Below are 27,696 nucleotides of genomic sequence, written 5' to 3'. Positions count from 1 at the left end.
ATGTTGATGGGAAAAGTTTTGGTGAAATATCTCTTGCAGATGGTCTGCAACTTCAGTCCTAAAAGCCAGCACCTGAGTAATAGTTGCCATCTCTATCAAGGACCGAGTAGCTGTACTTCAAGAAAGGGCTTTCTGTACAAACAGCCCTAGATTTAGTTCAACTATATACTTTTATTCTGCCTGTAAATAACATAAGACAATGGCCATTTGAGTGCAAGCTTTCACACCCAGTATATTTTCCCATTGTATCAACAACTTTGCTTAATTAGGCTCCAGTTCCTTTGAGTAAGTGTTCAGGGTTACTTGGCAGTGAGTCTGCTTGAAAAAGAATTGCTGACAAACCAGCCATTCGTTCACAAAAATGTCTGCTGGGGTGGGAAGGTGAGAAGTTGTTAATTTAAAATAAGATCTTTAAGCATCCTAACTGTGAATCCGTACAACAAACCTAGCTGAAAATCCGGAAAATTCACACTTACCTCAATGACAACTGCGCTGCAAGTTTGAGGCAAATATACTTTATCTGTGCAGAAAAGGGGGGATAACAGAGGCACAAACTTCATGGCCTGTAATTATTTATAATACCATGAAAGTCCCAAATAGGATTTCCAGTCTATCACATGAACATGTGCACATACAGTTTGAAGAGACACATCGTGCATCTTAATAATCCTCCTAAGGAACAACTTCTTCAGCCTGTTGTGTTATTGCTGGTACCTGTGCAAAGTAGGGAAGAGTGTAAAAGAAAGAAATAGTCCACATTGTACCATTTCTCATTTAGCCAAACTTTCCTCCTTCCGTCAACATGGCTCTTGAGGGAAACACAGTCAAGTTTATTTCAGGGTTAGTTTTGTCAGGCTAATGACACGGAGAAGTGCTGCTGCATCTTTTATGTGTTGGCTTATGTGGTCAAAGCTGTGGTTGTTAGCTACCCACTGCAGTTCCCAACCTTCAAGTACTCTGATCCTGTTACTGGTAGGACTAGCTTTTGCAAAACCACCACGTTTACAAACTATAAAAGTGCAGGTTATGTTCACAAATAAATGTTCTGATTCAGTTTCACTCCCAACAGGGGGAGCAAGGTGTTTCAAAGTTGGCATCTGGACTCCTCCTGTGTAGACCATGCTCCAGCTTTTCCTTCAGTGTGAGCTTCTGAATTTCACTGTAAGGATTGATATGTGGGACAAAAGAGGATGAGTGGTCTCACAAAGGATTATATTAAAGGAAAAAGATGCGAGTGATTTGTGTTCATCTAGCCTATTTTGAGCCCCTTTGGGACAGGCTCTCTATTTTGTGTCAGGAAAGGAAGAAGATATATTCAGCTGTGGTTTTGCATGAGCCTGCTGGTGAGAGGGGTGCTTCATTCCTGGAGCACTGCGGCTGCAGGCAGGCATCCACGGTGGTTCTTCATTAGAGAAGAGGGATGACAGGGAGGAGCCTTGCAGTTACTAGGAGGATGGGTTTACAGCTTAGCTAGAGGGTCTGTCTGAAGCTTTCACTTGCTCCATAGAATTGAGTCTGCTGGAATATTATCAGTGTGTATCCCTCCAAGGAGATGTGTGTGCTGTTTTAATGGCTGTCCATCTGGGGTGACTTTCATTTAGCCCCCCAGCGTTTTCTTGTGCAAAGATGTAAAGAAAGAGTGGAAGAGCTACATCCTCAGCTGTCTATCGCACTGAAGCAGCTCTCACAATTTTCAGTTGTTCAGCTGAGTTTCCTGAAGTTTCGTGCAACATCCAGAGCATTTCTGATTCTCTTAATGCTGACTGCTCTTGCATGAATACTGGCAGTCAGCAAGACTTCCCTTCTCCTCCCTTCCTTCCCTGTACAAATTGCTTCCCCAGGGCCGTCCAAATACAGGGCTCATCTAGGAGCGAAGGAAATCGGCATGCTTCAAAATCCAGCTGTCACGGGGTGAATAATTCCTTCAAATGATGAATGTAGCAGGTATCTCATCTACTCAGGAAGGTCCTGAATTTGATTTTGTTTTTCTTTGCCATCAAGAATGTGCTGCAGAAATTTCTTTTTTTGGTGCAGTCAATGAAAGTCCCTGGAAATGCCCCAAAGTTCCTGTGTTCCAGTCATGTTCATCCAATGCCACATCCAAGAGAATGTGAATGTGTCAGGTTCAGGACATGGGTCCTTCTGCTTGCCTGTTTTTGCTCTCAGGACTGATTTACAACTTGATTTTGCATAATGCCTACCTCTGTGTGGATATGCGTCTAGTGTGAAAGTAATAACAAAGATTTGTGGTGGAGTCAAGTCCTTCTCAATGTCAAGGAACTGTCCTTCAGACTTCCCGTAACAGGGTGTCTGCAGTTGAGGAAAAAGTTGGCATGTGTGGAAGGCAGTTAATCAGTCTTAGCACAGAACTTCAGGCCTGCAGCATCTTAGAGCTGTTCTGGACCTGCACACTCTGTTACTCTTGACAAAGTCTTTGAGGTGCACCTACATCAGTTAATCTTTCTATGTTCATATGTAATGCCAAGAGACAAGAAGATGCATACTTCTGACATCCCCAGAGCCTTGCTTTTTTCTGCTGACTTAACAGGACCAAAACTCTTAAGCTGTCTCCTGTCAATTTTATGGCTGTCCCTGGCTTGTTGAGATGCCACGTTATCTCATCGCAGGGGACCCAAGTGTACCACGCCACATCTCCACCGATCGCTCCTTATCAGCCTTGATGTGCAGAGGAGAGGTTGCCACATTTCATCAGGTTACACAGTTGGTGGCTTTCTGCCGGAGTGCAGTAATACTTGAGATTAGCAGCCACATGGAACAAAATGCTTTTGCTTGCCAGGCAGTAAACCCTTGTCTCTTGAATTTTGTTGTGTGTTCATTTTTTTTTTTTCTTCAATCTTGTTTTAGCAAATGCAGCTGGTACTTTCTGCCTCTCCTGTTATGAAAGGCTACAGGTGCTAACCACCTATAGCAGGAGGTGCATGTATAAAAGAGTCATTTCAAAAATTGGTTTCTTCAGAGCAGGACTATTCAGTTGGGGTGGATCTCCAACATAATCCCTGCCTCTGCTTTTGGAGTTTCTGGCTCCTGTAGACAACAGATTTGGGGCGGATGAGGAAAAGGTCAGCCTTTCAACCTTCTTGCCCAGCACAGAAACACCAAGTGATTATGGTAAAGCAGAACATGCAGCCACAGTAGATGGTGATACGCTATTTTTCATGCCTGAGACATACAGATGCTTGTAGAGGTGTGGTAGGGGAAAGAGGTATTCTGTCAGTTAAGTGGTCATGGTAGTTGTCTTCTGAGTATGTGGTAACTCCATCAGACATGTCCTGGCAAAAAGAATGGTTCAACATGCTCACAGCTGTTGCAAGTTACAAACCTACAGGTCTCAGCAACTTCACGACTTGCTTAGGTGTTTAACGTGTTGAATACATTGGCTGTTTGGCAGCACAAAAGGAGGACAATTGTTTCTTTAGAGAATTAAAAACAAGTTACTTAGCTGTGTTCCCGGGGAAGCAGTGCTAGAGTGCCTTAACAAGCAAGTCACTGTTCGATGACAGATTTGGTGCTAATTTTGCTGCTGTCTGCTCCTGTTTGCGTCTTGTGGTTGTGGGTGAAAGCAGCAGAGCAGTGATTAGCTCAGATCCTGCTGGAAAAAAAAAAACCTAGTGGCTTCTGAAGAACAAGGGAGTGAGACTATATTACCCTCTGGCGTTTTTGTTTTTATTTAGCAGGTAAAATTGTTCATTGAAACAGAGTTCATTTACAGGGGTACCCCAGCAGACTGCAGCAGCAGGATGAATTACCAATCACTCACAGTACAAACAGGAATCGTTCAGACCCTGGATCATCTGTACTCAGGAGTTCAAGTCTCTTGCACTGCATGCTAGGTAGCTGCCAGTGTCTCTCCCTGGCCTCCAAAATCCTACCTGACATCCCAGTCCCTGTTTTAGTCCCCAAATCACATTTATATCTGCATTCCCCCCTCCCCGCCCCGGTGGATTTTGATTCTGATGCTGGTAACCAGAAGCTGAGTGATTCACAGGATTAGACTCTTTTAGCCACCAAATTAATGGAAATTGAGGTATATGCTTCCTTTGAGGATATAGTTTCTTTGCAGGAGCTTTGACCTGGAGCATCATTGGTGAGATAATATCAGGAATCTTAACTAATCCCCTAATGATTGTACAGGGGGGTTGAACAAATCTAGCTATAAAAATTAGCCCAGTGGTCCACCACAAGGCTACTTTTATGTTATAAGTAGGGTTTTGCGTTGAAAAAAGATTTTTCTCTCTTTGCTTCAAAGCTGGTGGCTGTGCAAAGTCCTGCACCTCGTGGCAAGGCAGTGTGCAACCCTGTTGGGGCTGGTTTTCTGCTCCCTTTGGAGTGCAGTGTATTCTGGTCCCTGGGTTTATTAAAAATGCATGCATTAAGTCATGGGATAATTACTGCAAGTTTGGGGATGGATAGCAGCAGTGGGATAAATTGAAAAATGTGTCTGAGGAGATATCACCTGTCTTTAGAGTTTGCGGTGGGTCGTTTGGCAGCATGTTACAACTGCTGGCACAAGGGCAGATGTGGGACACCGGTCTGGGACCAGTGGTTCAACCTCAGCATCTCCGGGGCTGTTGCTGGTGTCCCAGCATTTAGATGCTTTAGGTTTATTGGCACCATATAGTTCCTTTGGATTTCCCCCTGTCTGAATGATTGTGGTTTAGGAGAGTGTGTCTGCCCTTGCTGGTCACATCAGGAATGCAGTCTGAAGAGCAGAGGCTGTCTCCCCCAGTTTTTGCCTGGGGGTTGCCTGACTGATGCAGCAGACCATTAATTTGCAGACGACCGGGATATCTCCAAAGGCAACTCCATCAATTAGCAGGAGGTAAATAGATGCTGCTTTTCTGAGTAAAGGGGGGCTGGAGCCCTCTCTGTTTATCTTCCTTTCCAAACTGGGTGTATCTGCTATTGTGCTCTAATCTCTTGTCCTTTTTGTTTTACTTGTCTGAAACCTCTTGGCTGTGGGAGAGGTTGCATGGCCTCAGAGGTGGAGAGGTTTTGTCATGGTGATTAGTTGGTTTAGTTTAGGGCACTGGAGACCTTTGTCCATATGCTGCCAAAAGATGAAAATTATTATTATTGTTTGCCCACTTCACAGAGAGACTGTGAGGATTAATTCATGTTTGTAAATTGCTTCGGAGATTTAAAGCCCTGTATAAGCACTGAGGATGATTGCTTTCTAATTCTTTAAGGTAATATAGCTTTTATAAAGACTTTTAGCCTTGAAAGTATCTTGGAAATGGGTAGACTTAAGTCCCTTTGAAACTAGATATACTTCTAATGTTCAAGATAAAAACACCTGCTTCTCTGCTGCTTCTTCCAAAAAAGGAAGGGGGGGAAGCAATGGCAGATTGTGATAGTGCCTCTTCTTTTCTTCCAGGAGTCCAACGTGCTGATTGCTGCTAACAGTCAGGGTACAATTAAGGTAAGTTATTTCGTGCATCTTCTCTTTAAATGCTTGAATCTGTTGTTAGTGAAGAGGAAGGTCAGAGAAACTGTACAGCCAGAAGAAACCGTTAGAGGAGGTCATCCCAGCTGTAGAAGTTTGTCATTTAAACAACGTATTTGCCTCTGGCACATGGCAGAGTGAGCAGGCAGCACACCAGCAATGAAACCCAGTTAAAGCAAGGGGTAGAAAAGCTGCTGGTGGCCATCTAGCACCCGCTATGCTTCTGCCGCTCCTTGGGGTCCTGGTGATACAGGGAGTCTGGCACAAGTGCTGGTTCTTGTGGCAGTGGAGTCTGTGTGTTAATTCATCAGCGTTAACCAGAGCCCATCCTCTGGCTGCTGCCACCAATGTGGGGTACAGCAGAGCTGAAAGCTGAGCTCCTGATGTGCAGCTGGCTGGAGCAATGTTTGAAATAAGCAGGGATGCTTCCTTGCTTTGCTTGCTTCTGGTGCCCAGACTGGCTGTAACAGACAGCAGCTGCCAGCGGAGGGTTTTGTGAAAGCAACAGCCTTCCCTGTGTGCCGAGGAGCTATCGTTTTGCCAGGTTTTCAGCGCTTGAATTAAAAGTCATCCAGAGTGTCTGTTCAATGTATTTCTATCCATAAAGTATCAAGTAGTATGGAAAAACCTTCGTCCTTCTTTACATGTCTATCAGACAGCCAGGCAAAACCAGTACCCAAACACAGGCTGGTGCCTGATCCTCTGGAGAACCTCAGGTCTGATACCATCTCAGATTGTACAGAGCAGCATTGATCTCCACCATGCTTTTGAAGCTTGGTGGTTAACACCGCAAACTTGTAGCCCAGAGCCCTGGAAGCTTTCTGTATCTTCTGATAAAGGGGTTTACTTGCTGCTTGCAAAGTTACGCACTGGATTGTCACTCTTATGAAGCTGAGGTCCTCATCCTGATTTCCCCTCATATCCTGTGATGATAGCAGCTCTCTGGAGTCAGACTAGAGCTGCTGGTCTGAATGGTCCTGGAAAAATCACCAAAAAAGCAGGAATGGGGGGAGACCTAAGTGGCCTGTGTTTGACTGCATGTCAAGATGTATTTTTACATCATTTTTACTCATGCTCTTGCAGTATGTGGATGCTGTAGCCTCTTGTTCGTAGGCAATTTATTTAGCAGGCTGTGGAATTGGCTGCTCATTACTTTGGTCACTTCCTTCTTAGTAAAATGGGCAAAATGCACAGATGCTTTTGATATCTTGAAGTGAAGCCAGCAGCAACAGGAGTGTGATTAGAGAGAAGAGGTTTTGCTCATGCACTTTGCTTGTTAATGAGAGAAGATAGAGAAGTGTGCAAACAGCCAGGGCTGTCGGAACTCTGGTATTTCCATTTGCCTTTAGCAGCACATAGTGGGAAGGTGGGATGGTCTGGGAAAGGACTGGGTTTGCACAAACCCGCTCCACTCTGGGCACAGATGACATGCTAGCCAGCATCCATGGGCTAAAGCTCTACAGCTTTCCCCAGTAAACCCATCCTGGGTTAATACAGGCTGTGCAAATCACTCTGCAGGTGACAGCCCTCATAGTTACTCTTCTTCTGCCATCTCTGGACCACGCCTTCAGAGGCTGCTGCACCATCTTAGCATAGACAAGGGAAATGTGAGCACAGAGGGCTGAGAGGACAAAATCTCTGGTCTCCATTACAAGATTTCCAAGAGCTGGTTGTTTGGGATGAGTGGAAATGAGACAACTGTAGATGGTTTTGCTTCATGCAGTAATTTATCCTAGCACTAGCAGTCATCAAAATCGGGATCCTTGCCAAGTGCTTATTCCATTTGCATGGTATTGCATGCTGGTGAATAAAGGGTAAGGGGTGGAGATGGAAGGGTCAGTCCTGTCCTAGTGATCTATATGCTGATGTAGGAGATAATGAATATCATAAATTGCTAGTCTAAATGTCTTGTCTTCCCTACTAATCAGGTACTGGAGCTGGTATGAAGGGTTTTCTGTCAAGGCATGAGGTACTTGGTCCTGCTGATATGCTACAGTACTCATCTGGGATCCTCAGTGGGACAAGAAACCGAAAACACCTTGATGTTCCTCCCCAAAACCATCATGTTTGGGTTTTTTCCATTTACGGACTTTCTGGGACGTTTGAGACACTGGAAACGCCAGTGAACTGTCTGCCATCAACATTAACTCCACAGACTTTGCTGCTGCTGGTGGTGGTGGTATGGTTGTCTAATTTTTATGATAGGAAAACAAATTCTTTTAAATAAAAACAAAAAGGAATAATAAAATTTATTGAGCCACAAGCTGAAGCTGGAAGATTCTCTCTTGTTGCATATGGGAACAGATTTACTTGGGAAGGGAGCTTACAGGACCACACAGGGCTGTCCTCAGTTGCACGTCTCCGGTTCCTTTCATCTGGACTGTTCCTTCATCCCCATTGGAAAAAGAAAGTCTCTAAGCCTTACCTGGACATGCAAGCAATCTGCTCTGAGATCCCATAGCAATATGGTTCAGTTGTTCCTTTGAATTTTTTTTTTTTTTAGATGTATTAAATGTTGAGAAATGTCACCCAGGTTGACTGAAGGCCTCCGGTCATCAAGTGGAGAAGGGCAGCTTCCCCTTCCTCCTCTCCTTATGCCCCTGCCTCGACCCAAAGGGGCAGCTCCAAAGGAGAGGAGTAAGTTGTCCTTCCTTTCACACAAACCTGGCCCTCTCTGCTGCCTGCCACCAGCAATGTGCTGAGATGAGGTGACCTGCAGTTGCCTGGGACCTGGACTGACCTCACGAAGACATTGTGGGGTAATGATCTCCCCTGGCACTGACTTGGCTGCGTTTGACTATCTCAGCTAGAGGAGGAACCTTCTGGATCCAGTTACCAAAGCCCTGCACCACTTAATCGCCCATGTGGTCTGGTTGTGTTTGCCCCTCTCTGCACACCATGGAAGTCAAGCATTCTGAATGTTGTAATAAGAGAAGGGATGGAGTTGGTTTGTAATGTGTTTCAGAGCCATGGTATAAGTAGCCTTATTTTTAATGATCATGCATACACTTAATTGTACATATGGAGGGGGAATAAACCATGATGCTAACAATCATTGTTGCTTGGTGGGCAGGATAGTGGGAGGGGTGAGAAGGTGCACTCAGTCCTCACAAGTAGCAGTCACGCTGAGCTGTCAGGATTGCTGCCAGGACTTGCTAAGCTTCAAAGTTGATTTGGTGGGTGTAGCATCTTTTCCTAGCTGCGGGTGGCAAAGGTGCAATCTATACAGTGATACCTGTGGGAAGAATTTCAGTTTGCAAACAGAATCGCTCTGCATTCGATCATTGCAGTACACGTCTCCCTTGTGCCTCTGAGGCTGAGATTGCCACAGGGACTTCACTGTCTGTGTCAGTCAAGCAAGGACCTGCTGTAGTCTTGGGTTACTCATCAAGGAACCACAACTGATGGTGGCCTGGGAAAGGTGTCTCGTGTTCCAGGTGTTAAAAACCTGATTTGATTCTTCCCAGAAGGGTTGTGAGGTCTCTTGACATCCTTTAGTCACAGCACAGAAAAGAAAAACAAGGATGCTCTTGGGGTTATGAACAAAGGAGCAGGGATGAAGCCTTACAGCAGAGTTGAGGCACATCCTGTTGTGATTCAATATTGGTGCCTGTTTCTGGCAGGGCCACAGGAGACTTATGCTCCTTCAACCAACAGCTGTGGCTCTTAGCCTGGAGGGTGTGAGACACTGAAATTGCTTTTGGCTTCTGAAGAGTCTAGTGGGGAGAAATGTGATGCTCATCTCCAGGAGGTGTAGATGGCCCCCAGATTTTGTGTGCTGGTTTTCTTCCATGGTTTCCGGCATGCCAGTGGAGGGTGAGAGCAACAATAGAAGGAAGGGAGAGAGAAGAGAGTGTGCTAGCATGTGTCCTGCTCAGAGGTGCTATCTGCAGGTCTCTGTCATATGAGTCACCTGAGTTGCTGTGGCAGAAGGAAATGAAATTGGTTCCTTCTGTCTGATGGCAGCTGTCTGACGCATCCTACTGAGCCCTAGCTTGATTTCCATTTTGCTGCATTTCAGGAGAATTTGGTGCTGGGTGACTGAGCTGGGCTGTGCAGAGCATCTTTCCCAGCCAGCCACCTCCAAAAGCAGAGCTAGCATGAGGAGTAATGGCCATTGCTCTTGCTGCTTCCCCTGGTTTTAGACATGGATTTCCCTTAGTCTCTGTCTTGTTTATCAATGCCTGCTAGTTTATTTTGCAAGCAGCCATGGCTGCTGTTTTACCCCGCTCCATGCTGCGCAGCCACTGCTTGGCAGGTGACCTCATTCCTTCTCTTCCCCCACTTGAAGGTCCTCTGTGTTCTAAATTGAAATCACTCTGATGAAACTGAGATCTTAAAAACAAAACAACGACCAAAAAAACCCAGCTATTTTGAATGCTGTAAGGTTACTCCATGAATTAAACAGGGAAAACAGTTTAACATCAGCTGCCTTTATTTTTTTGGTTTTCATTCTGTTTCAATCAAGATAAAATGCAAATTTGATGTCTGGCCCTAATTAGAAACACAGCAGCTCATAAACACAAGTTGATGGCATTTTTTGTCTTTGTCTCTTTGTCACAAGCAGTATGCTCCTTATTTTGATTCCCTTAATTTTCTTTCCTTCAGGTAACTCTTTGCACTTGATATATTAAGTCGCATATAATTACTTACTGTAATCTTTTTTTTTTTTGCAGCATTTGGTCAATTTTTTTTTTAATTAGTCACCTCCTCAACAAGTGGTCCCTATCAGGTTTTCAGCCTTTTTAGAGTCAAGGAGTGATGGAGTTTGGGAGGGACTTCCAGAGGTCTCTGGTCCAACACCCTGCCCAGAGCAGGGCTTGCCTCAAAGTTGGATGAGGTTGCTCCAGGGCTTGGAGATGTTCATAACTCAGCCAAGCAAGGATCAGAGATTCCTACGTCCCTCTGGGAAACTTGTTCCAGCGCTTAACTGCTCTCCTTGCGAAAATTAATTGCAGATGGTGGGCACTTACAGTCATTATTCTCATTTTCTTCTTTTGAAAGAACAGGGTTACAAAGCCCTTGGCTGGAAGCTGCCGCAGAACGGTTTGCCTCCAGCGCTCGTGTCCCTGTGAGAGGTGTTGGGTGAGTCAGATTTTTCTCTGAGAAAGGGGATTTAAAACCCTGCCTGGCCAGCCAGCCTCTTTAATTAATTTTAAAGCATTTAATAGAAGAGTAGGAGGAATATGCCTTAGTGCTAAAAAGAAGTTCAGTGCTGGAGGGAATCAAAAATGATGGTCAAGGGGAAATTTAAATTAATATCAATATGTCAGGCCTCTTCAGCAGTGCTTGTGGACGGCTGTTAACGCCGGCATTCAACCCGAGCACTGGAGCGTTGTTTGTTTAGGGTAATTTTATTTAACTATGGAAGGTCATAATGACAGCAGCGGATAATTGGAAAGGCAAATCTAACTCCTTCCTTGCTCAAAAGTCCTCTTTCCTTTCTCAATGCTTTTTGGAGGCCTGAAATACCCAGCAAGGACCTGCAGCAGTCTAGGGGCAAAGTAGTTCATTCACTGCGGCATTTGCCATGAAGAAATTATCGTGTGTGTTGGCAGTGTCCATGTGTGCAGGCAGCAGTGCTAACCCCAGTGTCCAGCAGAGGTAATTGGGGAAATTATGGCCACTGCCTACAAAGATTCTTTGTCTTGGGGCCTGCCTCACAAGATCCTCCTCACTGGCTTTCCAAGCCAGGTTTCCCTTTTCAGCAGTGTAGAGACGGCGTGCTGCACTTGGTTATGAGTGTAGCGTTATTACTGAGCATCTGTAGGAGCTCAGGGACTGTCACCTGCTTTAAATGTTGAGGGGCTGAAGAGTTTGCCTAGAAGGGAGGTGTGCTTAAGACCATGGGAAGCTGTGAATTATAGCAGGATTCATCAGATAAGGGCCAGAGCCCACATCTAACTTTCAGAGAAGCATTTGTAGCCCTAGTCCCCGCAGCCTTCTGGCAATCATCACTGCATAGTTGGCTTTAGTTTTGCTTTCAGTGAGCTGCAAATGGGTTCTTGAAGTGAGGGTCATCTCATCCTTATCTCTGTTCAACTAAAAGGCAGTATTTGGGTATTCTAAGTCTTTAACCTCTTCATAATGAATTAAAATGGTTAGTTGGGTTAAAGCAAGACTTGTTCCTCTGCTGCATGTGTTAACCAGCCATTTGAGTTGAGTCGGTCTTGCCAAAAAACTGGTCTAAATCTTTCCAGTTTAACTTTCACACTCCAGATCTGGCTCTGGCTGATGGTTGACCATCGTTACTCAGCAGAGGCAGGACAAGAATTTGTACCCTAACATCAAACAGCAGGAAAAATTCTTGAGAGGGGTAAAAGTGAGGTTTTTTAACATCTTTTAGAAGTAAATGATGAGAAAGAAAACTATAGACCTTCATTGCATGGTCTGTAGTGCAAGGGGAGAAGGTTGTTCCAGCTCTCCCAGGACCACAGCATCTTGCAGAGCTCCCAGCTTCATGAACCTTTCAGGTGAAGGAGGGCTCCACACACCCATTGTAGCCTCTTCTGATCTGCCTGGAATAGCAAGTGTGCACAACATGGCTGCTACCATCAGTGGGCTGTGGTGGAAAATACCTCACTGAGGAGTTGGGAGGAAGGACAATATCATCTGTGATAGGTGCTTGCCCAAAGCCTCTGATCTGTGCAGCGGCAAAGGCAGAGAGAGACAGGTTAATTTCTTCCTCTCCCAGTTTTGCCTTCTCTTAAAGGCATTGCTGTCTCTCTGGTCATTTCAGGGGATGTATTAACCTTGATGCTCTTGTTTGACTCCCAGATTTGCAGTGGTGGGGAGCAATGGGCCTGGCTTCCACCAGGGGACTTGCATGAATAGCAGAGGGGTGTGAACTCCATTACTATCTCTAACCCCATCCTCCCCGAAGTCCCTCCAGTGCCTCCACCCCTCCAAGGGCTGGGCAATAGACTGTCACTTAGTCTCTTAAAATCCTTTCAGGCAGCCAAGGAAAATAATTTGGAGACTTACTTTCAGAAAAAAAAAGTAAAGGCCATCCTTAGGAGGTGTGAGTAATAGTGTGTGACAGATGAAACCAAGCCAGCAGCGCAAGCTCAACTCAAATCCCAAACCAGCGAGTGCCGATGTGCCCTTCCAGCCCTGCCTGCCTTCCCACCACCCCTCTCTGTGCCAGAAGCCTTGCCGGGAAGGAGAGCAGCCCCAGGGGCTTTTAAGTCAGAAATGAAATGTGTTTGTTTAAAGGTTACCTGGTCATAATTCCCTCAGCATTGTGAGCCTCCCGGAGGGGTCTGGCCACCACTGTGGCTCTGCAGGGAGCCATGAGCACAGTGCTGGGCTCTGGCAGACCGAGCTGTGGAGGTGCAAAGGCACTGGACCATGCTATGTGTCCCCTTCTCTGGGCCCCACGGTGAGAACAGTGACCACCAGAGGATGAGCAACTCGTGCCGCAGGTGTGACCCCATCCCACCACCCAACCCTCCGCCCATGAGATGTGCGGGGCTGGGTAGGAAAAATGCTCAGCAGCTCTGATTTGTCCTCAGAGGCCTTATTTAAACAATAAGTTTGTCTTTATTATGGTGCTTAATTTGACTTGTCAAAATCCCCATAAAACCATTTAGGTGTTTAAGAGGGAAAACACGTTCCTCTCATCCCAGAGCTGAGCAGGAGTTGGCCTAAAGCCACCAGCCCAACTGCTCCTGTCCCATCACTGGTGCCCCAGGTCAAAGGCACATTCTGGAGTGCTGCCTCCAGAGATGAGCCCTCATCCCCCAGCCCAGTGCCAGGGCTCAGCTACCCATAAAATATACAGAGTTATTCTATATAGAGTTATTTCTTGTATATATTTTTTAATTGTTATTAAAACAATTGTTAAGAGCCAGTGGCTCTTCCCTGGTCCCATGGCAACCGAAAAACATCCTGAAGCTGGCATTGATCTGTGGAGTGCAGAGAGACCCATGACTTAATGGGGTGGGGGGAGTTTGAGTGGAAGCAAAGCAGGGTCAACCCCTGAAAGTCATAAGAGCATCACGCTCGAGCTGGTGCCAGACGGGTGCCCGAGCCAGAGTGAACTGGGCCAAAGCCCAGCAGACCGCGATGGCGCTGCCGCCACCACAGCCCTGGCAAGGGTGAGCAGCAGGCTGGGGGCTTTAAGTCCCGGGGGGGACATGGGGCAGCCCTACCCAGGCCTGGGGGGAGGTATGGCTGTATCCTAACCCACTCCCCAGCTCTGCGCAGAGGAAGATGAGAGCTAATTTCCAAGCTTTTCAAATACAGTATGATAGGTTTATGTTGCTAGCAAAGGGAAGTGGGGTTAGGAAGAGCTAGGAGCACTGCTTCTATTTTGTGACATGTTAAGGAGAAGCTTATGTCTGGATGTTAGTGGAGAAGACATCCATGTGCGTCCCAGCTCATCCAAAATGAGGAGTAGGAGGAAAGGGCAGCACCAGTTACAACCTGTCCCCCCTTTTCTCCTGTTCATTTTTTTCCCCCGTAGGAGATGAATGGGAGCTCTTTGTCTTCTAACATGACGGCACCTTATGAATTCTCTGTCTCACCCTCATTCTTTAAATTATCCACATAATAAAATATGTATTCAGTGATTTCAGGTCATAATTTGATCTGCTTAGGGAAGAAAAGGAATGATAGAGTTGCTGGCATGCTCCACTCTCCTCCATTTATCTTTATTTATCATCTTTTTTTTCTAACAACCTGTGTGCAGCCAAGCGATGGAAATGCCAGTACCTGTGTGCTGGTTCCTTGCAGAACAAGTTTCCCCTGGCACACCCGGCTTGGCAGGAGCTGGTGAGCTGCCCTGGCTGCCCCCGACCCCAGTCTGTTGGCAAAGGTGATGTTCAGGGTGGTCAAAGTGCTGATTACCATCCAGATAATTCCTGCCTTGCCCCTGCTACCTCTTGCCTCGGTTTTGCCCAGCTGTAAAATGAGCATGAATTTGCCCCCATGCAAACCCCAGGTATGTGGTGGTTCTCGCAGGAAAGCAGCTCTGCATGGGCAAGGTCGGGGGGGGGCACAGGAAGCACCCAGGATGTGATCAACTTGCTGGCAAAGGTGGGATGGAAAGGCCTTATCTCAAGGCAGGGGCATGAAGGTAAACATCCTTCCTTTTTCTCATTGTGGGGCTGCTGTACAGCATTGGAACTGCCAGAGTTTCATTTTAATACCAAATTTTAAGTCTGAATGTGGGTTTTAATTATTTCCATACACTCCTGTGACATCTAAAAGCCTTGTGTGCTAAAGGGAATTTTGCATTTTAAAAAGCCCCAGGAACCTGTAATGCTCTGATGTCACTGGGGGATGCTGCAATTCCCACCAGAGCTGTGAAGCTGTCCCACAGGGGCCAGGAGGGGTGAGGAGAGGGACCCCAGCACCATGCAGCCAGCAAGGGGAGATTCCCAGGCATAGAGTCCCCCGTGAGCCACCAGCCTTCTGCAGGAGTAAAGAGACAGTTTTGGAGGGGTTTTGGCCTCTTCTGGACAGGGGGAAGGAGACCCTCCCAGCTTGGCTGCACCACACCAGCAATAACTCTGAGAGCATGTTACAACTGTTTGCAGTGAAAACCAGGGTTTAAAGTCCTTGTGTTTAGCACAGTCCTTGGACTGACATCCCCTGGGTGCACGTTTTCTCCATGGCTGTTTACATAGCTATTTGTCTGCCTCTCCTTACAGGGATGCAAAGCCATGCATTTCAGTGGCACTGGCTGGTAGGTTGGTGCAGCTGCCCAGGGACGTGGGGGATTTGGGGTAAGGTTTCCAGAAAGGAGTATTTGGGGGACTTCTCCCTTGAGGGGCCCCCTGCCTCTGCAGATGCTCCAAGCCCCTGGAGGCTGTTTGCCTTTTGCCTCCGTTTTTAAGGGCTATTTATTCTGGCAATGGAGATGCTCTCTGCATGGCCGGTGCTGCTGACAGATGAGAAAGCAAGGGCTTGTTGCAGTGACGATGCTTTAATGATGATGAAGTGTTAGCATCGGCATCACTTGCCCAGGACAGGTGGAGAAAAGGAGAAAAGCCAAATTGGTGCCACCTGGCCGGGGAGGATATCTGGCTGTCCCAAGCATTTCTGAGCAGCTAAGGGTGGCCTTGCTGCTGCACCTTCTGCTGCGAGCAGGGGCATGGAGGGGAAGAATAAAAGTGAAAGCAATGCCCCAAAGCACCCAGTGTGATTTGCAAAGCTAGGAATCATCGTGCTTTGCCAGGATGGGAGCAGCTGGCCTTAAATAAACTCTTTTTTTTGGCACCTCTGCGTTGGCCTTGGGAGCAGGGGGAGACTTCCAGCTTGCTTTGCATGGAAGAACCTCAGCACACCGAAGAGGTTGGGTTATGTTTTGCCAGGGGAGGAGATGCTTAACAAAATGCCAGCTCTCAGTCCCTGCCTGCTCATCACATCCTGCCTGCGCAAACCCCTTGCGGCTGCCTGCAACCTGCCCACTGGGCAGGCTGGTGTCCCCATCCCAGTAAGCGCAGGTGCCACTAATTCCTTTCCAAGTCTGCAGCATGTGTTGAGGCTGCGGGGTGACAGCACCGTGGCGAAGCTCCCTGGCACTGGGGTGATGTGGTGCCCCATAGCGCTGCCAGCCCAACTCAGGCACAAAGCCTCCTGCTGGGGTCTGAGCTCCAAGAGTGACCCTCAGAGAAACCCTTGCAGGGGCAACTCTCCTCCTGCTCTCCCAGTGGCCCATGTGTCCAGGCATCGGCCACCTCAGATGGGATGGAGAGGTATTTGGGGATGGATCTGAGCACAGCTCAGCAGCAAAACAGCTCATCTCCCTGTAGATTAGGGTGAAATAAAGATCATGGCTTCTTCCATGGCAGCAACACCTCCATCCGAGATGCTCTACTGTCTTTAGGGGCCACTGAACACACTGAAGTACAGCTGATGCGGAGGAGGAGCAGGGAAATTGCTGCCAGCAGTGCCCTGAAACCCAAGGATGGGGCACAGCTTTGCAGCCACTTCCCCCCCAGCAGTGGCAACCAACCTCTTTGGGTGACACTTTTCTCCTGGGGCTCTACCAGGGATGCTGGAGGAGGGGCTGGAAGTGGAAAATGATGGTCATGACCAACACTTAGAGCCCAGAGATGCCCCATCCTCAGTGCCTCTCACAACAAGCAACATGTCTGCGTGCTCTCAGCAGCAAAGCTGTGTCCTTCCTTGAAACGTGAAAGAAAAAAAATCTGTTTGGTTTCTTGTGTGCTCCCAGTGATCCCTAATTATTGAATGTTTTCAGAAAAGCCTCCTGAAAAGCATTGTATATACAGCCATGTTGGCTCGGCCCACCTGCTGCAGTAGTTGGACTTCACAGTGATGCCATACTAGAGTATTAATATTTATTATTTGCATATGAAACTTTAGACAAACTGTTTCATCATTAAAAAGACAAACTTCTCATGGCTTTCCAGTGAGGCCATTTGCTTCTTGCTAGCAAGGGCAACGATGGAGACACCCTCATGGGCAACACAGGTGGTAGCTGCCAGCGCATCTCTGACCTGGGCTTGCCTGTGTTTCCCACCACTGAAGCAACTCAAGGTATTTCTCCTCTCCCTCAGAAACACAAACCCTGCACTAAGGGAGCTTTTTGCAGTGAGCAGGGGACAGGCTTTCCCTGCCCATCACAAGGAGGACTGAAGTCTTGATGCTACAGACCAATAAAGCATCTGGGCTGCTTTGCCATAAAGCTTGCGTCTCTCTTGCAGGCCTGTTTTCTGGCTCCACCACCATTCTCTGCACCCCTGCCAGCACTCGCCTTCATTCAGCCATTGCAGATAATTTGGGGGCTTTTACTGTAGGGTATTAGATGAATTTAAAGGTTTGGGTTTATTGCTGTCATGATTACAGTCAGACCACTTTAATATTGCTCCTGGTTTATGCTCCCTCTTATTATCCACATACCCATAGCCCTGTGTGTGCTGCAAGTTCCTGGGGAAGAAGTTTGGGGTGCTGTCAGCCCCCTGGGGCCCTGAGCAGTGTCTGGTGCCCCAAGCATCCACCCCAGGGCTCTGAGCAGCCCCTCCATGGGTCTCACTGGGGCTGCAGTGCCCAGGGTGCACTCCAGCCCTGGAAAAGCGCTGTGGGCTGGAGACCTCTCTGGGGTTATTCAGCCTTCCCAGGGTCTCTGCGTGGGAAAAGCAGCACCTGTCCTCAGCTGTAATTGAAGTAGATGGAATCAGGATGGATCAACATCTAATTCCTCGCCTGGGTGAATGGGGACATATGTTTAATTTTCTGGTAATTCAGGCTGGGAACCCTGGCTCATTCCTCTGTGCACATGTAAGGATCACCACTGCCAAGAGGCAGTTTCACTTCATACACATATCTTCCCCCCACGGCTGCCATCCCCACCATCAGTGATGAGAGAAGCAATAAAAACCATTTCCCAAACTCCTTCTGCAAAGGCAGAGTTCCCATTGCTCCATACACCCAGGGGAAATACCAGGAATGTTCAAAGCCCAGGGATGCAGGTAGGCACTGGTGATTTGAGGGCTGTGCTGGGAGAACAGCAGAAGGAGGGGAGGGATGGAAACAGTGGCAGCTCGCTTCTGGGCGTCTCCCCAAATGGGACCACACAGGAAAGCGATCCTGGGGTTTTCAGGCCAGACCAGAAGGTCTCGTTCACTGGAGGGTGCTTTTCACTAATGCACCCTGTCATTGCAGGGATGGAAACCCCTGGGGTGTCCAGCTGAGGCTCAATTCCCACAGGCGGCAGCAAGGCAGGCTCGGGAAGAGTGAGGGTGCCCAGGCTGCATGGGTGGTTATGGCCCAGAGCCCCAAAGAGCTGCAAAAAGCACAAGCAAAACAGAAGGGAGAAGGGTATTTAAAATGACCTCCCCAAAGACTTCTTCTAAATTAATATTCTAGTTTTCCCCAGAGTGGTCCCCAAGGACCACTTCAGACCATCCATGCCTCATTCGAGCCACACGCTCTCCCTTCCAGAGGCGTCCCTTGGAAAACTTCTTGTGTTGGCTGCAAAACAAGCAAGTTTCTCATTTTTGGGGTGTATTTTGCTCAGAAATGCATTTAAGAGTAACAGAATTTGTGTGTTGCTCCTCAGCGTCACCATGGGTTTCATTAAGGATCCTCTTCTGCAGGCAGTGATGGCTTTGGGCCCTGCTTGGCCCTGCTTCTTTCTTGCATCTCCACTACCACTGGAATTAAAGCATGCCAGTTTTACACACAACCACACTGCTCCCAGGGATTTGGGGAAGAAACCCCTCCTTCATGCATGGTCGTGGTCAAAACATCATGACTTTTGGTGATGTTGCCCTGGAATTTGTCTTGCAAGCTTGCCATCATGGCAGGAAGGTGAAGGAGAGCAGTGACCTCCTCTTCTCCAGCTGCCATGATTTCAGCATCCAGGGCAGGACCCACCCAGGTCCTTTTGCTCACCACAACAAGGAGCCTGGGTGGAGAAAGCCAGGAGGGACGCATCAGTCATTTCAATCTATGCTTGAATATGGTTTCTTGGGGATTTTTTGCATCAGTGTGGTCAAAGGAACACAATTTTTGTCTTGCTGGTACATCTGTAAAACCAAAGAGGGAGTTTTCTTGCAGCCGAAATACCTCATTTCCAACTCAGCCTTTTGCATTAGTTGGGAAGGTTGCATGCCACCTCACTGGTGGCACCCATTGGGTGTAGGTCAACCAGATTTAGTTAGTTCTGAGGATATCAAAAATTGCTGCCTACTCCCTCGGAGCTGTGGGTTTCACTCCATGTAGGATAGCTGTGCATGTAGGTGCAGGTATATGACTCCCTATACATCTAAGTAGGCACTTATCTACAGAGCTGAAGCATCTCACCATTATTAATGGGCTTTACAGCTCTCAATGAGCTTCCCTTTTACAAACGTAGGAGGTAAATTAGGCAACTTACCCAAAGCAACGTGGGGAAATTGGGAAAAGAAAACATATCTCCAGAGTCATGGTTACTTTTAGGGCCACCTTGTTACCATGACTAAGGAAGGTCTGGTTTAACTCCTCAGGACGGGATTCTTTCAGCTGACAGAGCTGCACGCCAGGAAAATGTTTGAGACAGCTGTGGAAACCGTGTCTGAAGTTGTATGCAGGATTAGACTGAATTGTTCTTTTCAACTTTGGTTCACCAACTCAGCTGGGAGAAAAAAAACAAACCCTCTACCATCAACAAGGCTACTCATCACTGAGCAAAAGCTTTTGCAGGGTAATTACTTTGAATATTCAGGTAGGTTCTGATGTTAAAAGGAATTAGAGCACTCTGAATACGTTAAAATATAATATTACAGCCTCTTCGGCATCTTTCCTGCATTATTTTGGCTGAGTGATGGTAACTGGGTGAATTTGTCAGGAATTCACAAAATGGCTTCAATGGCTCTCAACCTGCAAAGAGAGAATTCGATTGAAAATTCCTCCTGGCTGTATTTGAGGCAGCCACCACTGGGGACTGAGGCTTGTTTCTCAATTTCCTGGTGCGGCTGGTCTCTGGCTGTATAAGGGGCAGTGGGGGATGCTGAACTTGGGTCTTTTTAACCAAGATAAGTAAGGACAGATGTAAAAATACCTGCTGGCAGCTTGACCGTTTATCCTTCCACTTCCCCAAGGTCTGACAGCTGGTTGGAGGCAATGTAGAATGCCAGCATGGCCCTTTTTCTCCATCCTGCTTGGATAGGAAACTGGGTGTGACGCTCAAAGAGGGACCAGTGTGAGGAGGGTCCTCAGCCCCCTGTTGGACTCCCCAACAGGGCTCCCCAAGCAGCCCAGTTCCCCTGTCCAGACAGTGATGTATAATTTGATACCCCAACATCCCAGTTGGGTAGGAAAAACCCTCTCCCAGACCAGTGACTGTTAATTAACCTTCAGAGGAAGGGCAAGACCCAAACTTTGTTGTCTGGGTTATAGAATCATAGAATGGTTTGGGTTGGAAGTGACCTTTAGAGGCCATCTAGTCCAACCCCCCCTGCAGTGAGCAGGGACATCTTCAACTAGATCAGGTGCTCAGAGCCCCGTCCAACCTGACCTTGAATGTTTCCAGTGATGGAGCATCTACCACCTCTCTGGGCAACCCGCTGCAGTGTTTCACTACCCTCATTGTGACAAAATTCTTCCTTACATCTAGTCTAAATCTACCCTTTTTTAGTTTAAAACCATTACTGTATGTCCTACCAGGGCAACAGGCCCTGCTAAAAAGTTTGTCCCCATCTTTCTTATAAGCCCCTTTTAAGTACTGGAAGGCCACAATAAGGTCTCCCCACAGCCTTCTCTTCTCCAGGCTGAACAACCCCAGCTCTCTCAGCCTGTCCTCATAGCAGCGGACTTTCAGCCATTTGACCATTTTTGTGGCCACGTCAGTTTGCATTCACAGCCCAGCAAGGCTGAAGCCAAACAGTTGGTTCTCACTTTTTTTTCCGCAACCCATTTTGTTGCGTGGCCCCTTTTCCCCCCTCCCGTTCTTTTCCAGCCGCTTGGCCCTTTCGGGAGCGGGGGGTGCGTGGCCGTGGCGGGGGCGCGTGGAGGCCCCGCGGGGCAGCCCGGGGACGGCAGGGCCGTCCGGGGCGGCGGTGGGAGGCGATGCGGCGGTGCTGCGTGGGTTTGCGGGTGGGATTTTCCTCCCTCCTCTGCCCACTAGGTGGCTGTGTATTGGGAGAGCCCGGAGCGGGGAGCGGAGGGAGAAGAGGGGAGAGCAAGGGGAAAAAAAAACACACACACAAAAAAAAAAAACCCAAGCTGCTGAAATTTAAGCAGGGGAGGGAGCGGCGGCGAGGCAGTCCCGGGGTCGCTCCTCTCCACCGCAGCAGCCAGAGGGGCTGCCGGCGCCAGGCAGGGCGCCAGGCCGAGCCCGGGGACCCCGCCGGAGCGGGGCCGCCCCACTTTCTTCTTCCCGGCGGCGGCGGCGGCAGGAGGCGCCGGCCCGGCCCGGCCCGGCCCGGCCCGGTGAGTGTCCTCAGCACCGCGGACAGCTCCGCGCTGCGCGGGCGGTCGCGCCCCGCGGGCTCCGCGCTCCGGGGGCTCCGCGCTCCGGGGGCTCCGCGCTCCGGGGGCTCCGCGCTCCGGGCTCCGCGCCCCGCGGGCTCCGCGCTCCGGGCTCCGAGCACCGAGCTTCGCGGCTATGCGGCTCCGCGCTCCGGGGACTCCGAGCTCCGCGCCCCCGCTCCGAGCTCCGCGGCTCCGTGCTCCAGGCTCCGCTTCTCCGCGCTCCGCGAGTGGCCGCGCTCCGCCGCTCCGAGCATCCCAGCCCTGTGGGCGGCCGCGCCCCGGCCCCCGGCCGTCTGTGCCCTCCGTGGGTGCGTGTGCATGTGTGTGTATGTGGGGTCTGTGACCCCCTCTTCCCACCCCGCGGCCGGGCAGCGAGGCGCGGAGTTTGGCGCGGAGGGGGGCGGCGGTGGGAAGGCACCCACGGTTCCCCTGTCGCGGTGCCGCGACTCCCCACCCCGGGCGCGGGGAGCTGTGCGGGGAAAAAAGGGGGTTGGAGGGTTTGGGGTTTTTTTTTTTTTTGGGGGGGGGGACACGACACAGGCTGCCTGCACTTCCTGCAAGTTCCTTTTGTTGGTGGAATGAGGTTAAAGAAATTTGGCTCTCGGCACCTGCATCATATGGAGAGAAGAGACAGTTCGGGGAGGGGAGGAGGTGCCTTGCTGCATACTCGCGGGCAGTGCTGGGGGGGGGCCCTCATTCACACTCTCTCCCCACCAAGCCCATGCTTCATATCTCCTTCTCACCCCATCCCTTCCCTCCTCCTGAGCACAGCTCCCCTCTGCTAAGGGCTGAGCTCAGCCCAATTCCCCGCAGGGCCGTGCCGGCAGCCGCTGGGGAAGCAGCATCCTTAACTCCAGGCGGGGTGGAAACAATCCTGCGCAGCCTTTCCTCCTGCACACGGCTGCCGTCTGCCCGTAGAAGCTACTGGCAGACACGAAGACCACCCAGGCCCTCTGCTGAACCCTAACCCCAGCTTTCTGCTTCAATTCACCAAAGTTTGAATGTGATTTTTGCCTCCTCTCCTGCCTGCTCAGGAATACCGTGCGGGCAGTGATGGTGCCTTGCTCTAGGACAGCCAACCCCTTGGGCTGCCCTGGAAGGGGCCGTCTGAGAGCTTTGGGATGAAAGATACTCCCTGAGCCTTTGCTGAGCTGCAACTTGTAAAACCAGGGAACAGAGCACTCGTTTGGTGAGGTCACTGCTGAGCAGAGAGGCGGACAAGCATCTGGAGGAAGGGGCAGCAAGGGTGTTTCGGAGGAGTATGTTAATTAGTACTTTGTTAGTAGTCACCTTTTAAGGCTTCCGGCAGAATCCATCTGTCCAGAGAGCAGGAGGCCATGCCTGGGGGAGGATGCTTCCTAGAGAGGCAGGGGGTTTGCCAAGGTGCTGTGGAGCCTAGGAGGGAGAAACATCTCTGTATCCTGCCCTCATGACTGGAAATGGGGAGCACCTCACCGCTGTAAGCTCCTGTCCATGTGTTGGCTGAGACTAGACATCCCCTCCTGTGATGGCATTGGGGTCTCAAGGAACAGCCAGATTTGGGGGTTGCTTTCTGCTGGCTGTATCCCTGTGGCTGCCAAACTCTTGACCCCTGCCATTGCACCCTCATGGGACTTGTGTCTGCAGTTAGGGAAACTGCAGCGCAGGGAGCGGGCAGGAGGAGGAGGCCGGGAAGGCAGGCAGAGGAGTCAGGGGGGGTTTTCCTGCATCTTTGGTGGAGCATAAGCCTGCCTGTTTATTTGAATCTCAGGTCCATGCTCACAGTGATGGGGTGTGAATCCCCAGGACGGATGCCAGACAGGTGGGCTTGGTGGGAGAGAAGGACCACAGGGCATCACCAGCCCTGACAGCCTGCCAGATTCATCCCACAGAGTGGTAAGGATCCATATGCAGATCCATACTGCCAGGACTGGAAGATACAGTGCTGGTTGCCAGGGTTTATCATGCTGGTGCCTGGCGGGGGGGATTTGGCTGTAAATCCTGGCAAACCAAGGTCTGTTTTGGGCTGAGGTTGGGATTTCCTCTGGGCTCAGCTCCTGGCGAGTGGAGGTGGCTCTGTGGGCAGGGACAAGCTGTGCTCTGCTGTGTCTGGGGGACTGCTCATGGGGTCCGGGGGGCTCAAGCCACCCCCCTGGTGACCTTCCTGCCCTGCCCTGCATCCCAAACCAACTCAGAAGGGCTCAGAGGGTGGCTTTCAGCATCACCAGGGGAGGAGAGAAGACTGCAGGGGTGGTTTGTCACCTCAGGGCAGCAGCCATGGAGGAATACAGGGATATTTTGCTGTTTTCCTGACAGTGATGCTCCAGGCTCCCCAGTTGCCCCTAAAGTGGCTCAAGGACCACATTAAAAGGTAGAAATAAATCCTAGAGGAGCCCTTCCCCAACACAGCCACAGGTCTTGCTGCCAACAGCTTCATCTACAGCTCAGGATGGGAGGGACAGACACCAGGCACCTAAACCTGCTGGGCGGGGGTGGGCTGGAGGCTGGGGCTCCTGCCCCCAGCACAGGGTGTCTGTGGGGCTCCCAGCCCTCTCCCTGCTCCCATTCGTCTTGCCAGAGTGCGTGGCAAATGCAATAAACACTGAGAAAAATGCTAATTAGTAAGTACAAGCGTGCAGGGTGTAAAGTAGATGTTTAACCATATTATATAAACAAACATAAAGAAGCCATAAATTAGGTGGAGGAAGAAGTCGATCCATTGATGGAACTGCCCAGGCAGAAGAGATAAAGGCAGCACACGGCGGCCGAGAGACAGGGACATGATACAGCCGTTGTCTGTAATCTTCTCTCCTTTTAATTGAGCCTGTAATGAGAAATGAAATGTCAATGTCGTTAGATGCTGCTTCTCCCCGTAGGGTGGTCCCAGCCAGGGGAGCAGCATCCTATACCAGGCCAGGGTTAAAATCCCAGCAATGGGAAGGCGTGGGATCTCTTGGATTCTCCCAGCTCTCAGGAACTGGTCTCTAACTGTTCCCAGTTTGCTGGCTGTAGTTACTGGGCGGTGGCTGCTAAATCTGATAGCATTAAGGCTTGAAACTCAAGGACTTTATGGAACCTGCTTGATGGTGTGATTAGTTCCTGGTCTCCCCTAACCCACATCATTGCTCTCAGCCCAGTGTCACCCTCACCATGCAAGAAATAAAATAAGGAAATAAGGGTTTGGAATAGGAAATTAAAAACTAAAATAGAAAATATGGGGCAGGTTCAGCAAGTGCTGTTAGTCTATCCCTTGTAGAAGGATTTTTTTTTCCCCAGCACTCTCTTGCATGTCTCGCAAGGCAGGTCAAGCTTTCCTTATCGATGCACCTGACACAAATCCCAGGGCACCCAGCACCATTTCATCTGACCTTTAGTTAAAGACTGCCCTCATTGGCTGCCTCTTCTCCCACAGCCTTCGAGGGGAGCTGCTTCAGCTAGGTTTCATGGGGAATTAAAGGGTCTCTCACCTCCACCCTTCCCTGCTATTCCCTAGCCAAAGGAAGGGTTCACAAGCCCCTTGTCACTAGAGCAGCAGCATCCCTGCACAAATTAATTGATAATGGTATTCCCTGAAATATCCCCTAAGTTTGGAGTAGTTGGACTGCTCCAGCCAGAGGATGGGCAGCCGGCTCGGCACTGCCTGTCGAGACATCACGTCCCCACCCGCCTCTTGGCCTCTGGATCTGCTCAGGGAGTTTTCTGACCAAATTAATATTCAAAAGAAAAATCCTTCCTCACCAAAACCGCGGCACCAAACCTCCCACCCACGGGCTGCTGCAGTGTGCTGCGAGCCCCTCTCCTCCTTGCACCTTCCCAGTCCTCTCCAGCCTGTCATCCTCATCTCGGAGCTTGATTTTATTTTCCTTTTATAATTACCCATTGCAATCTCTCCTGGCAGCTCCTTGATGAGGCCCAGGTGATTGTTTCTTTTTTTTCCCCCCCTTGTATTTTCCTTGATGTTTTGCAATGTCAAAGCCTTGTATTTCCATAAACAGGCACGTTTCTCTCAGGCAAAACATCCGCAGGGCAGCAGGTACAAAACGGAGCAGAAAAGCCAGGGCAGGCATGGGCAAAGTGCTGGCAGCTGCCTTGCTTATGTGTCCCAGCTTCAGCCAGCTGCCTTCAGTAAAACACAATGCTTTTAATAGGCGGCCTGGTGAGCTCGTCCTGCCAGCCCATAAGCATCTGGGTCAGCAAAGGTTGGGAAAACACCGGGCAGGTGGAGTTGTCATGGCTGTGGGATGTCACACATACTCTGGCCTCCTCCCCACGCTAGGGACCCTCACAGGCAGTGATTTGATAACCAGTGGCCAGTTGCTGCCAGATTTGCTGGTGGGGTGGAAAGCCCAGGGACACTAAATTCTTCCCCCATGCTCCCTAGGGTGGCTGGGGGTAGGAAGGGGTCTGGGTTTTGGGTCCCCCCCAAAACCCCCAACAAAAAGGAAAGCAGAGGTGGTATGGGCTCACTGAGGTCTTTGTCTCTAGCAGGTCTGGGCAGCAGAGATCTTCATCTGAACATTTTTCCCCTGAAAGCTCTTGGGTTCTGGGGGGCAGCCTGTCCAAGGACAAGATAGGACCCTTCCCAGCTACCACCTACTGCCTCCTCCCTGTCCCTCACTTGGCTTTCTTGCTAAATAAGGGCTTTTTGGCAGGAATTTCTGTTCCCCATCTCTTCTTCCAGAGAGGACAAAACCCCAACACTTGTCCTCTATGGCAAGCCACCATGGGAAGATGAGGTTTGAAGCCTCCTGCTAGCATATGGTTGTGCAGGTTGTTTTAGAGGAGTTGTTCAGGGGCGTTTAATTGGTATCTGGGTGGGTGTGGGATGCTGACAACCCACCTGGCTTCCCTTGGCTTGGAGAGAACCCCCTCTTTTGGAGGAGACCTCTAAATCACCCATGCTTTGGGGGAAAAAAGTGCACATAGCTACTACAAGCGTAGAAATGTTCTTTTGCAATGGCTGTACTCCAGGAGAGGGGTCTGACAGAGGGTTGTCTCTCTCCTTCCCCTCTGCTTATGAGAGGCATCACAGTAGAGAGAAATTATTTCAGCTTTCTATCCTCCATCCTTGGGGCACCTCCCTCCTCTTCTCCTCACTCATTTCAGGAGAAGATCCCACTTGGAATAGTGCAGGGCTGGGGGCTGTGAATGGGGCTGGAGAGGTGCCTGGGGAGCGGAGATGCTCCAGTGGGTGCTGGGTCTCCCCGCAAAATGCAAATATCCTTTCTGGAGGAAGAAAAAGAGCCTTAACTCTGCCCACCTAGCACCACTTTCTCCATCCCAGCACGCGAAAGGGTGTGCTGGCACAGAGGCCATGTCCCAGGGGAAAGCTGCTCTGTTTGTATTAGCTGAGGCACACAGCTGGCCAGTGTAATTACTCTTCCTTGGCCCAGCTGCCTGGGATTTGAAAATTGATTTCCAAGTCGATACCAATGTGTTTGGACTATGCCGGGCTGCCCACAGGCTCAGGGATGGCTGCCCCTACCAACAGCTGGCATGGAGAAAGGCTGGGCTTTGGCTTTCCGAGCTCATTGATAGCAAGGGGAGGTGACCCTCGAGCCCTGTCTGCACCCAGCCCTGCCTGTACTGTGTTCCCCACCCAGGGGTGTTTGCAGGGTGGGTGAGCAACCCGGGGGGGGCAGAGCTTGCTCTGGGTCATGCACCACTTTGTGGTCACCACCCTTGGGGGTCAAATCTCACCATTGTGGTCCTAGAGCACCATCTCCAACAGGGAAACATTTCCTAGCGAAGCTCTTGAGCTGTTTCACCACAGCCTTCCTTCGTTTCAGCTGAAATCCTGTTAGCCAGCAGAAATCTAAAAAAATATGGATTCCAAAAGCATTTATTTTTATTTTCCTTATTTTTTTGGTGGATGAGTCCTCTGATCCCCATGGGGTTTTGCAGCCTCGCCTTGTCAAGCACTGTGGCTGGGAATAGGCCCCGTATGGGGGACGGGAGCACAGAGCCTCATCAGAGGCAATTTCGGCTGATGGCACCCACAGATGGCTCAGCATCCCTGAGGCCAGTAATTAAAATGCAGATTGATTTGGTTTGATCTGGTTGTTGTCCCTTGCGGGGGCAAAGGGACTCCCCAAGGGGACATGCTGGCGCCTACGGGACCTGATGTTTCTCATGGGGGATCAGTACCCTGCCTGGCCCTGCCTGTCTCTGCCCGCAGCTGCGGCACAGGGTTCAGCCCCTCCTCACATGATGTTCACGTGCATGTGTTTTTAGGAGGGATGCTTATACTTGCACAGAGACTTAAAAGAGAATCCCTCTGCAAAGCAGCAGCATTAAACTTATCTTTAATTACACAGTTAATTTAT

At 49.6% G+C, this 27,696-nt stretch overlaps 1 protein-coding gene across 5 annotated transcripts in view; it reads left to right on the top strand.

Moving 5' to 3' along the window:
* Positions 1–7,727, top strand: part of COP1 (COP1 E3 ubiquitin ligase) — a 131,145-nt gene extending 123,418 nt beyond the window's left edge. For all 5 annotated transcript variants that reach the window (XR_010373388.1, XR_010373387.1, XR_010373386.1 and 2 more), the window contains 2 exons: positions 5,396–5,440; positions 7,393–7,727. Coding sequence is in view for 1 of the 5 variants with exons in the window: in XM_064454445.1 (XP_064310515.1) it covers positions 5,396–5,440; positions 7,393–7,410 (63 nt within the window). In the remaining 4 variants the exon portion in view is untranslated. The remainder of the gene's footprint in view (positions 1–5,395; positions 5,441–7,392) is intronic.
* Positions 7,728–27,696: the final 19,969 nt, after the last annotated feature.

This window comes from Phalacrocorax carbo, chromosome 6 (genome assembly GCF_963921805.1).
Source record: "Phalacrocorax carbo chromosome 6, bPhaCar2.1, whole genome shotgun sequence".
NCBI lineage: Eukaryota > Metazoa > Chordata > Aves > Suliformes > Phalacrocoracidae > Phalacrocorax > Phalacrocorax carbo.
This window is presented reverse-complemented; position numbering and strand designations above follow the sequence as displayed.